Genomic DNA, 12,128 nt, shown 5'->3' on the forward strand with positions numbered 1-12,128 from the left:
CCCCTCCGATCAAGACAGTGAGACTTCCAGAGGCCCCAACCCTGCACACACCCCACTTCCATGCCGTGTCCCTCCGGTCAGCCAGTCAGTTGGTCAGTCAACAAACACACTGCATTCACAGCCCCTGGCAGGCTCAGCCGAGACAGTAGGGACCAGAATGGGGGCCCACTCACTCCCCCTGGTCCCCAAGAAACCATTTCAAGCTTGCCCACCTGTCCGGCCAGGTCCTATCTCCAGAGTCCCAGGACTCTCTCGGTTGACAGGGAACATGGTCCCTCAAACTGCCTTGGGGTGGCTCCAGAGAGCCCCGCCTGAGCCTGGGCCTCGGCCCTGCAGCTGCACACACCTGGCCACAGCTAATACAGTACCTGGCGTACCTGAGGGCCCGAAGTCCTGCCGGGTGAGGAAGACCACGTGGTCGTGGTGCTCTGCGTGGCTGGGATCCTGGCGCTGCTGGGAGTGTGCCCAGCGACACACCTGCTCCAGGCTGCGAGAGGGGTTCCCACGCTCGATCAGGCTCAGAGACTGTGGGGGCCAAGCGCGTCAACAGAGGGGCGATAGCCAGAGCCCCCAGACCGCAGCGGGCACCCTCACCCCCTCCCACCGGCAGAGGACACCGAGGCCCATGAGACTGCAGGGCAGGTCTGCGGGTCATCAGTAGCCCCAACTCCAGCTGCTGCTGGCGCACAGCCCTCCCACTTCAGGGAGCGTTCACGTGCCAGGCCCTGTGCCGGAACACCTGTCTGCGGAGAACTCAACACGCGTTCTCTCTCATCCCTCAACTGACTTCAAGACAGGTCTTGTGCTGAGCATTTCTTCTATGCTCTGTGTTCACTGTCTCATTTTATCCCCACAAGAGCCCCTGGAGGAAAGTTCTGTGGCCACCTCCGTTTGGGGGAGAATAAGAGACAGGTGTAAGATTGCAGAGCCCAGGGCCCCAGTGTCCAACCAGAGCAGGACTCGTCTCGGTCACTGCCCCCGCTCTGAGCCCATCTCCGCATCGGTTCCTCACGGAGAGGGCTCTCCAGCTGCCAGGCTGCAGGACTGTCCACTTACGGGGTTGGAGGGCACCCCTCAGTCCCTGCGGTAACATCCCCACATGCCTCTGCCCCTGAAGCCTCGGTTCTAATGGCCTCAGGGTTCGGATTCTGGGAACAGAATGCTTCCCAGATGCTGACCAAGGCCTCCCCACCCCACAGCCCGTCCTATGCATCGGCCCCACACCCCTTCCCCCTCCAAACGCTGCCTGTTGGCGAAGGGGGGTTACCTGTCGGTAGCCGACCATGATCAAGCGGACCAGCGCAATGTTGATGTGGGCGCCCAGGGACTCATCGTGGTAAATCTCATCCACCTGCCAGGAGAAGCGAGCACGCAGTTGCAGGGGAAGCACGCGTGGGTTAGGAGCCCAGCACGGAGCAGGTCCTGAGCTAGGTACCTGACCCACGTTATCCCAGTTCATCCTCGCCATGGCCTTGGCAGGCAGCATTCTTATCCCTACTGTACCGATGAAGAAACTGAGGCAGAGAGAGGCAAAATGGCCTTCCCAAGGACACGCAGCTAAGGAGCCGCAGAGCTGGGATTCAAATCCTGGCCCGCCTGGTTCCACCTGTGCACTCCCTCCACGAGGCCAAGTGTGAGGGGGCCCGGCCTCAAACGCAGCTGTCTGACGGAGACGCGTCCTTCCACGGCTGGGAAGAGTCCTTCCACAAACGCCATCCGGCCCAGGTCGCTCCTCCTCACGTCCCTCTGTATAGCTCTCCAGCAGCCACTGGAATCGTCTGTCTGCTCTGCAGTGCCCAGGGAACTTTTCCAGGGCAAATTCGAGGGAAAGTACACAAGGGTCTTGGAAATGCAGACTCTCGGGCCCACCTCCCAAGTCAGAGCCGGCACTGTGACCACAGTCCCCAGGGATTCTCGGCCATGGTCAAGTTTGCGGAGCACGGCACGGGGAAACTCCCTTCCCCCATAGGCCCAGGGACCCGTGGGGCCGTGCCAAGCACAGTCCACCGAAGAGTGCTGTCCTCCCCAGTCCCCTAATCAGGACACCCCGGATGGTGTCCACGACAGATGGGCAAGCCTCAGCCTGTCCCCAGGGACAGGGAGCTCACTCTCCCCTGAGTGTCCATTTCCTGAGGATGCCCCTTGAACAATTCCAGGTTTTTTAACTTTTTTTTTCTTAATAGAAAACATTTCGCCCTATAAACTGTGAAAAGTACAAAAAAGGTAAGAGAAGGAAATCGACCATCAACCAGATAGATGTACGATAACCACAGTTACTATGCTTCCTGCCGTGTGTGTGTGTACAAGTGGGCTCATTTTACAAAATAGTGATCATACTAAATATACTGTTTATATGTTGCTTGTTTCGTGAAACATTATCCCATATATTCAAAAGCATCATCTCCAATGTCTACGCGTGATGGGCCATGACTTACGTAACTGATCACCTAGTTGGATGTCACCCCAGGGAGGAGTGACCAGCTCAGCGGGTCAGTGTCAGCACACAGCACTGCTAAAGCAATGCGGCTGCAGGAGCCAGAGTCCTGGGTTCAAATCCTGCCTCTGCCCTGGATGCTGGGTGGCTGGGGCCCATCAGGCACCTCCTTAGGACCTGTTTCTGTTCTGTAGAATGGGGATCCTGATGGCCGTCAGAGGGCTGGCATGTGGACATCTCATGCCAGCGCCACATCTGGGAGCAATGAGTGGGCCACACAAACAGAGAGGCAGAAGCGGATCCCAGCCTCGGACTCCTGCCCGCACGCCTTCCCGGGAGCTGGATGGCGTTCCAGACATGGCCCTGTTCTCCTCGCTGCCGTCTCTCCATGCCCCTGGGCCCAGGAGCAAAGTAACAGCGTACAGCCCACAAAGCGACTGCCGTCTACCAGAGGGAGAGGAACATACTGCCAAGCCTGTATGTGAGAGTCCCACAGGGAGGGTGAAGCGGGAGGCGAGCGGAGGCCTGCTCCCGGGCCGGCCGAAGACCGAGCAGGCTGTGGCCGCAGAGTTCGGCAGCCGAAGCCGTGTGCGCCACAGAGCCCCCCTGCTGGGGAGCACGTGGACTTCAGAGCAGCCTGTGTCAGGCTTCCTTCCACCAGGGCCTACCTGGCACCCACGTCTGGCCCCAACTGAGACCAAAGACCAGCACTGGCTGTGGAACAGCGCCCCCCGACACCCCAGCACAGGGAACAACGGAAAATCCAATGGGCGGTGGCACTTCCACCCTCATCCATTCCCCAGCACACATCACGGGGGCAGAGTGGCCAAATGCGGAAAGAGAGGACATCCTTCTCAACCTAGGTGCCCCTGACTTCTCCTAGGAGAACTGTGCGGTGGAGGGGGGCAACATGCGGGGGCCAATCGGCCACACATATTTTCTCCCTAACAGAATTCCGACCGAAGAATTCTTTGCTGTTCTGCTGAAATACTCATCAACCTGCCACAGGATATTTTTTACACAACCTTCGTATCTCAGCCCCTCCAACTCAGAACGTGGCCTCCCTTCCACATGGGGTGCGGTCAATGTCTCAAACCCCCCTTACGTGCCCTGTAAGCACGCAGACCAAAGATGGGGTTATAAGCAAGGCGCGCTCTACGCAGCCGCATCTGGGCCCCACACGGACACGTGTAAACCCACTGGTTGCCCCGGGGCAGGAAAAGAGAGCAGTCCCGGGAATGCTTGGCTGGAGACATCTGCAGGGCCTCTGGGCATTTGGAAATTGTCAGGGCCATTGTCTTCCTGCTCTGTGTCTCTCCAAAGTGGGCCAGGCACATTGCTGCCGGAATCTGGCCACATCCTTCATTGCTGTCCCCACACTCAGCAGGTCAAACTCACCCATCAAAGCCTTCGACTCCCACTCCAATGACTGGCCTCTCCAGCCCAGGACACTGGGAGGTCCTCACGGTGGGAATGGGGAAGAGACTGCAGCCTCTCCGAACAGGAGGCAGAATCAGAGCCCGAGGGTCCAACACTGGTGGGGATTGAGTGGGGCCTCTTGATGTCACCTCCCACTCCCAGGTAACTGGCCTAAATGCAATACTGAGCGAGCGGAAAGGGGCAGAGGCCCCCTCTGGATGGAGAGACCTTGCTCAGCACAGCACAGCACTCTGAAATCATCAGGTGACTGGTGGACCTGACCCCAGGAGCTGGGGGAAAAGGAGATGGGGTCCATATGGGCTGGAGGGGTCAGGGAGGGTTTGCTGGAGGACCCAGAACGAGCCTCGCCCAAGAAGGTCACATGCCCTTTGGAGGAGATGGGCTGAGGTTCGGTGCAGGGGAGAGAAAGGCAGGAATCCTGCGGAGTCATCGAGAGAACCCGGAGGCCAGTGGTAATCATGGCAGCTGAGGCCAGCCCCACCCACAATCGGGAATTTCTCCCCATCCCTGCTCGCACGCTTCCAGCAATGCCCGTACCAGCCCATTGGAAAGTTCTGGGTGCCATGAGCCCCATTCGGCCTTCCCGTCTGCCTCCCCCACTGGCCTCAAGTCTCTCTCTGGAAGTCCCGCTGAGCATAGCTGCTCCATTCCTGGGGAGAGATGGTGGCTGTGGTCTCTGCGGGACTTCTCCCCGTGCTCCCGTCAGTCATGGAGAAAACCTTCCAGGCGGCAAGAAGAGAGAGGACGGGCCACTTGCCAAGGAAGGGCCATCTGGTTAGGAGTAGGTTTTCAACAGCGACAAGAGGAGACAATGAAGTAATACCTTCAAAGCACCAAGATAAAGAACCCGTCCGCCTACGATCCTGGGCCCCGCAAACCAGCTTTTAAGAACCATGATGAAAGAAGACATTATCAAGGAAACAGAGCCCGAGACATTTACACAGACCCCATCAAGGGTCTGAAGCAAAGGCAGATGGAAAGCGATCCCCAAAAGGTGGCCTAAGGAGCAAGAGTGGATGAATAGCTCTGACGGGTGAAAGGAGCACGGTTCAGCAATGAGCGATAGTCTGGTCTTTTCTTATGCTACATAAGGATGATAAAAATGAAGTAATTCTATTTTACAACTTTATTTCCTCATTAAAAAAAAAAAGGTGGGCGTGGCCCTGCCATTCCACATCCCCTGGCCTGGTCCGTCTCTGGGGCCCTGGCACGCTCATTTGCACACACCCCGATCACCCGCAGCCCTTGAGTAGGATCTTAGGGCTTGGATTCAGCTGAAGCTGACCTGACCACTCGCACAGGCCAAGGAGGTGGCTGGACAGGGCTGCCATGTGCACCGAGAACCGCAGAAGGCCCCTGGCACACGGGTCTGAGCCACAGCCGTGAGCCGGCGCTGGAACCCCAGCCAGGAGGCGCAGCTACCCGAGAGGCCCAGGTCCCCTGGAACACACCCACAGGCGGCTCCCTGACAGGCTCTGGTCTGGCCGTGCACTCCAGAACTGGCTCTGTCAGCCTCTGCCCTCCGTGGCTGCCTCCCGATGCCAGAGGGAAGGCCGGGGCGCCAGCTCTGGGGAGACCAGGAGTCGCTTCCCGTGGTTGTGGGCACCAGCGTGACGGCAGCAAGACACACCCACAGAGCACAAAAGAACACTGTGTCTGGTCTCCTTGCTTCCCCACCTCGGCCAAGTTCAATGACATCTGCCAAGACCCCCAGGTTAGGGTTCCACACCACGTATTGACATGAGACGGCCACTGGGTATGTACTAGAAAAACAAGCAAAGGTCAGGACTCTCTCTGGCGAACGGGAGACAAAAGAGAAGAAGGGAGAAGTTTTCATGGTCACATAGCAGAAGCTAGAAACCACTAGGGTTGGGGGAAGAGCTGCTATTCATTAACACCGACCACGTGCCGGGCACCATGCTGAAGGCTTGCATACAACCTCACATCAACCTCATGAAGAGAGGCATTGTTCCCATTTCACGGGTGAGAAAGCCAGGGCTCAGAGAGGTTGAGTAACTCACCCGTGGCCACCCAGCCAGAAAGCGGGAGGGCTCAAACTTAAATTCAGATCTTTGTGACTCTTAGCCACTACACCCAGCTCCTTTCTAGAACAAGCCCCTGTGGCAGGCTGGCTGGAGTGGGCTTCCTCTGGCCTGGGAGAGAAGATGAGAAAGTGGGTTTCCATATCCAGTAAACAGCAACATGGCCAGGCAGGAGTGGTTGCAAGAACCCCTTCTCTGTTCTCCTGTAACCCTGCATGGGCGGGCCTCCTGGGGGGAGGGGGGCGACAGGGGGAAGCTCTGTGGTCAAGCCCAGGGATCAGGAAGAAGAAAAGGAGGGTCTATTGGGGTGGGAGCTCTGCATCTGTTTTCCTGTCCAAAGGGAGGGTCAGACTCTGGGTGGCTACAGCAGAAATGCCTAGGCCTCTGTCTAGGACTGGAGGGGAGAGCTGGGCCCCTGGGGAGCCCATGGGAGGGCAGCTGGCAGCCTTCCCTTCTGGACCAGGCCAAGATGGGCTTCTCCTTGTCGGTGCAGGGACAGGATCCAGTGGAGAAGGGTCCCCGGCCAGCAGGAGTTCCCACACTGCTAGGGAACACGGCTCCCGAGGAGCTCAGGGGCAACATGTCCACTTGCCTGGTCAGCCAGGTCCAGGACAGGGAGGGGCCGTGCTGGGAAAGCGCGACCCCGAGGTCTCAAGCCCACCCCTGCTCAAACAGGAGAGGACACGAACGGCCACTGGAGGGCTGGCACAGCCACAGCCCCTGCCCACCTCCCAGCACCCTCCCAGCAACCTGCCCGGAAGGAAGTTCTATCCCTTCTCTTCTTTCTAACTGGTATAACTTTTGATTTTAGAATAGCTTTAGATTTCCAGAAAAGCCGCAAGCCGAGTCCAGAGAGTTTCCGAGGGCCCCGCCCCTGCTTCCCCTATGATTAACATTTGCGGTGACAGCGGTACATTTGTCACAACGGCTGAACCCATAGGACACATCGTTACTAACGAAAGCCCGTATTTCTTTCAGATTTCCCCAGTTTTCTCCTAACGTCTTTTGTTTCTGCTCCGAGATCACATCCAGGACCCCAGGTTACACTTCGCCACCGCGTCACCTCGGGCTGCTCCGGACTATTCCTCCTCTCCGACCGTTCCTCCGACTTCCCTGGGTTTTGATGACCCCAGCAGTTTCGAGGAATTCCAGTGGCATTTAGCAGACTGTCCTTCAACGTGGGTACCCCTGATGTTTGTCTCACGGTTAGATGGGGGGCACGGGCCTAGGGGAGGAAGGCCACAGAGCTGAAGTGCCACCGTCTCCACGTGAGTCAGGGCACTGGCACAGGCAGGACCCGTCCCTGGCGAGGCTGACCTCCATCGCCTGCTGGGACCACATCTGCCCCCAGGCCGTGCTGTTCGGGACCAAGCCACGGAGCACAGCCCTCACTGCAGGAGAGGGAGCTCAAATCCAGCTCCCTGAGGACAGAGTCTCTGTATCAGTTACTTGGAATTCTCCGCCCATCTGTTTATTTATTCTGTCCTTTATTGATGCGTATGAACCCGTGGGCGTGGATTCTATACTCTGGGTTATAATTCACTGCTACATTATTTATTGTGTTGCACAAATTGTCCCACTTTGGCCACCGGGAGCTCTTTCAGGTGGCTCCTGCGTCCCTTGAACACAGCCTCGCTTTGGTTCTGGGGTGTTTGGGTGGTGTTTGCAGAGCACTTCCTTTCTGGCACCAGGGGATGCTCATCTTGGACATTCTCCGCTCCAGGTCTAAGACTCAGCCATTCCTTGAGGGAGCTCCAACGAGCATGGCACGTTAGCCTCTTCTAACCAGGACAGGGGCAGGTGCACAGCGACGGCAGAGCCTCCCGCAGCACAGCGGCCACGGCCGGAGCTCAGCGCGGCTCTGCTCACGTGCCTTCCCTGGCCACTCGCCGCCTCGGAACCCGAACAGAATGGGGGCAGCCCTGCTGGAAGGAGAGGCCTGGCCACAATCACCTGTCCTGCCCTTTCTCAGCCCCAGACCCCGGGGCCAGTCCTCCGTCCCCCCAGTCCCGACCCTTCCAACAAGACGGGGACGCAGCGGCTCTGCCGACCAGGTGCTCCGACAGCACCGCACTGCATCAGATGCTCTTCTCTCCCTGTTTACAATCGCGGTGGGTCAGGCGGCAGTTAGAGCGTGTTGTCACCGCCCGTGTGAGCAAGAACCTCATGTTACTCCTGGGGGCTTCCCAGGACACCGCAACCCCTTGCCATTGCCGGCAGTGGGCCGTTTAGGGGCTCCCTGAGGAAGGAATGTGAGTCCTGGTTGCCTGAAAACCTCCACGGCCAGCTTCTGGTAAAATCGAGAAGGCACCCATGTTTCAGAGCTTGTAGAACAGGTTCCGGCTTGGAGGAAATCCCAAAGATAAGGCGCGCCTGCAGCATCGCCCATGCTCCAGATGGCACAGGGGACAGCGCTGTGCGGGTGAGCACACGCTTGGATGGCTCTCTGCGGAAAGGGACTTGGACAAGGAACGCTCCGAACAGAAGTTAAGGGAATACCTTACTTTCCCACACTGTCGTGTCTATGTCTGCACACGAGTAATCTATGATAAGTATCTAAGTCTCAATCAAGTTAAAAGAGCTCTTCCAGTAAGTACAAATATTAATTCTAAGTGCTAAGAAAACATCATTATCAGAGTTTAACAGGTAGTACTTTGTTACTTTTTTTTAAGATTTATTTATTTATTTGAGAGAGAGAGAGCATGTGAGCAGGGGGAGGGGCAGAGAGAGAGAATCCTGAAGCAGACTCCCCGCTGAGCATGGAGCCCAGCATGGGGTTCGATCCCAGGACCCCGAGATCATGATCTGAGCCGAAACCAAGAGTCAGCCGCTGAACCAACCAAGCCACCCAGGTGCCCCACTTTTTCTGTTTCTTAAGTACGTATAATAACAGAGCATCTGACAATCGATGGGTTTGATTTTGATGAAATATGGCAAGTTTGTGTCCACACAAGATGTGTGGACAAGATGTGTGGACTCCTCTGCATGTGCGTACCTGATCTGGTACACGTATCTACACACACACACACACACATCTGTGTTAAACACACAGGTGACTAGATGTGTGTGCATGCACACGCACGTGCGTGGATACAAGCGCTCTCTGCGCTATGTGCACTGTGGGGTGTGTATCAGTAATCCTCTGCGGCCTGCAGCCCACGATCCCTGCCGCCCCCCGCCCCCAGCATAGGCCTGACCCCAGGGAGTAGCCAGAGCCCGGGGCTGGGACGCTGAGCCCTGGCCGGGGCGCCGCACTCACTCCCACGGCACGTGGGCAGGCCCCGCCTCTGAGGTCACCAGCGAGATCTTGGGGGCTGAGGCCGCTCTCTGAGTGGTGGGAGGAGTGCATCAAATTTTCTGATTCTTTTCTCCCTCGCTGCTGCCAGCTCAGCAGCTCCATCTTCTCCCTAAAAGTTCACAACCACGGCCCTGTGTTTCCAAGGGCTGGTGCGGGCTCCAAGTGGCTGCCTCGGATCAGCACGGCCCTTCAAGGCTCCCGGAGCGTGCAGGCTGGCCTGAGCGGTTCTCCCACCCCTCCGCCACTCGGCCCACCTCACAGGCTGGCTGCTCGTGCAGGAGGGCTCCAGGGTGCACAGGGATGGACCCCCCCCCCCCCCGCCCCACAGAGCCCCTTTCACGGGTCCTCAATGCTCAGGACGTACCCCCCACGACCTGTCTCCAAAACGCAGCAGCCTTTCTGTCCCGGGTCGGCCTGTCAGAGAGTGAAGAGAGGCAACCTAGAGACCTAGAAAGACCCGAACGGCCCATGACCTCACCCGCTGAGCCCTACTCTCCCATCTGAGTGTAGACAGACCAACCTTGTAGAGAAGCCCGAGGACAGAGGTGAGGCAAATGGCAAGCATCTGGTACAAGGCCTGGAACGTGGAGGGGCTCGGTCCGTGGTACCTCTCGGTTGCTTCAGAACTTCGGCTTCCCACTTTGGGAGCTGAGGGCAGGTCCCTGAGGCCAGCCCAGGAATAGGATTTCAGGAGTGTGTCCCCCCATATGGCCACGGAGATGCCAGGCGCTCTGTCCACCAGAAAGCTCTCACCGCCGTGACAGATGCTCATTATTATTATGGCTCTCCTGCCAGGAGCCCCAGCATTCGAGCTTTTGTGGGAAGCACCGTTCTCTGCCCAGGGGCCCTGCTCTGAAAAAGCAAACGCCAGCACGTGGGAGGCAGAGCTGATCCTCAGGGCCGGGCCCTTGGCCCCAAGGGCCACTCAGGCTAGGGGTGTCCTGTACACTGTAGGACGGTGAGCGGCAACCCCGGCTCCTCGGGGGTGTCCGAAGTCCCCCATGCCCTCCAGCTGGGATAACCAAAAAATATCTCCAAACCTTCCCAAGCATCCCCTGGGAGGCGAAACTGCCCCCATTAAGAACCACTACCTTGAAGTAAGATTTTTGCTTTAGTTCTGAGGGACTCTGAGTGCCCTAAAAAGCAGTGGAAAGCTTTTTGGAGAGAGACAAGAGAAGAGGAAGGATTCACAGGAGACGGAGGGGGAGGATTTGTGTCCTTCCAATGAGCGGGGACGATGAGCTGCCCCGGAGGCTCACATATCCCCGAACGGAAAAGAGCTGGCCAAGCAACACTCTGTCAGCACGAAAGCAGTTTTTTTGTGGTGTTCCAAACCGGCCTTTATGATGAATATTTAACACAGTTATGTGCCAAGAGAATGCCACCCTCCCAGGCTGAGGCCACCAAGGCCCTGGTCTGACAGCCATCTGGACCGCACTTTCCCCGCAGGGCATCCGAGAGGCCTCGGGAAGGGGCCCTGGAGCAGGTCAGAGCGGGGAGGACCCTCTCAGAGACACCAGGCAATGTCTCTCCAGCACCCACATTCAGTGCCTTTGTGGTGTCAGCCTGGCCGGGTGGAGTGGAGAGCAAGGTGGGCAGCGAGCCTACCACCCCAAGAGTGGGCTGCCAAGAAGGGTCTGGCTATAGACCGGCTCGGTGAGGACCAACAAAGGGGCCTCTCTGTCTCCTCACCCTCCCTCTGTTCTGGCTCTGGGCCCTCAGAGGATCCCCCTGTGCAAGGGAGTCCTCGCCCCAGAGATTCGGTGAGTCACCCCAGGCAAGGAGAGGGCCCCTGATGGTGCCTGATTCTCTCCATGGCCCTGGCTAGCAAGCCCGGCCACAGCCAGGAGCCAAGAGCAGGAAGCCAGCCCAGGGGTGAAGCCTCAGAATCCTGACTCGGATATGGAGGCCGTTTTGGGGAGAGGTTCCTTCTGTAAAGCAGCAGCACCCTCCCTACCTCCCAGGCCGGGGGCCTGTGACCCTCCTTCTCCTTCCTCCTCAGAGCTGCCCGCCCCAGGTTGTACCACAGCAGCAGTGGGGGGAAAGCACAGACTTTGGACTCAGACAGATCTGGGTTTGAATCCTAACTCGGCCACTTACTATTCTGAGCCAAGTCATTTGGCTTCTAGAGCCAGGGCGGTCAAAGGAATGCCACTGGCATAAGGCCACGGTGAGGATTCACGGAGCCTGTCTGTGAGGTTCTCAGCCCCGTGCCTGACATGTGGTAGGTACTGGAATGATACTGTGATATTCGAGAAAGCTCACAGTCCCTGTCTCTGGAGTCTTCCCACTGGCCCATCACAGCCTCGGCTGGCTCTGGGGTCCATCTTCTCCTCCCCCAAATGCACCCGGGTGCCCCTGTCAGGCGCTGTTCGGCACTCCTCTCCGTGCCAGAGCCCAGCTATTGCCCGAGGGACCTTCCCGCCACAGCTCCTGAACAGGCTCGGCCGGCCTGGCTGCCCCCTCATTCCTGCCCCCATAACCCTGCCCTGCGTGATGGCGTGATCACCACGCCTGCACACTCCACCTCACCAAACCCTCCCCCCCACCCAGGCTGGCTCAGCTCCAGACCACTCCAGAAAGCCTCTCCCCCAGTCCACAGGGATGGCTGCCTCCTCGAAGCTCCTTCAGCACTGCCCCCAAATTATTCCACACACTGAGGCTGGTTTTTGCAGCCAGACCAAAGCTTCTAGAATAAGAGTCTGTCATACTAGGCTTACAGCAGGCACTCACTACATGCTGAACACAACTGCTCCTTATGTTTCAAAGCTCGCAAAATGGTTCACCTGTCCTGAGATTTGGAGAAGCTGTAAGGTAAGTGGCCTGGCACGGATGGGTCAACGGAGGCACAGGCAAATAAAGTCCATGAAGGGCCCACCAGCATGTCGGGAGGAGAGAAGAGGGGGTCGGGCCA

General features: G+C 57.9%; 1 protein-coding gene across 1 annotated transcript in view; it reads right to left on the minus strand.

Moving 5' to 3' along the window:
* ADAMTS14 (ADAM metallopeptidase with thrombospondin type 1 motif 14) overlaps positions 1-12,128 on the minus strand; it is a 73,039-nt gene that overhangs the window by 28,672 nt on the left and 32,239 nt on the right. Inside the window, exons 5-6 of the mRNA XM_048219265.2 lie at positions 1,268-1,351; positions 378-525 (exon numbers count right to left, since the gene is read on the minus strand). Of these exons, the coding sequence (XP_048075222.1) occupies positions 378-525; positions 1,268-1,351 (232 nt within the window). The remainder of the gene's footprint in view (positions 1-377; positions 526-1,267; positions 1,352-12,128) is intronic.

This window comes from Ursus arctos, unplaced genomic scaffold (assembly GCF_023065955.2).
Source record: "Ursus arctos isolate Adak ecotype North America unplaced genomic scaffold, UrsArc2.0 scaffold_7, whole genome shotgun sequence".
NCBI classification, from domain to species: Eukaryota; Metazoa; Chordata; class Mammalia; order Carnivora; family Ursidae; genus Ursus; species Ursus arctos.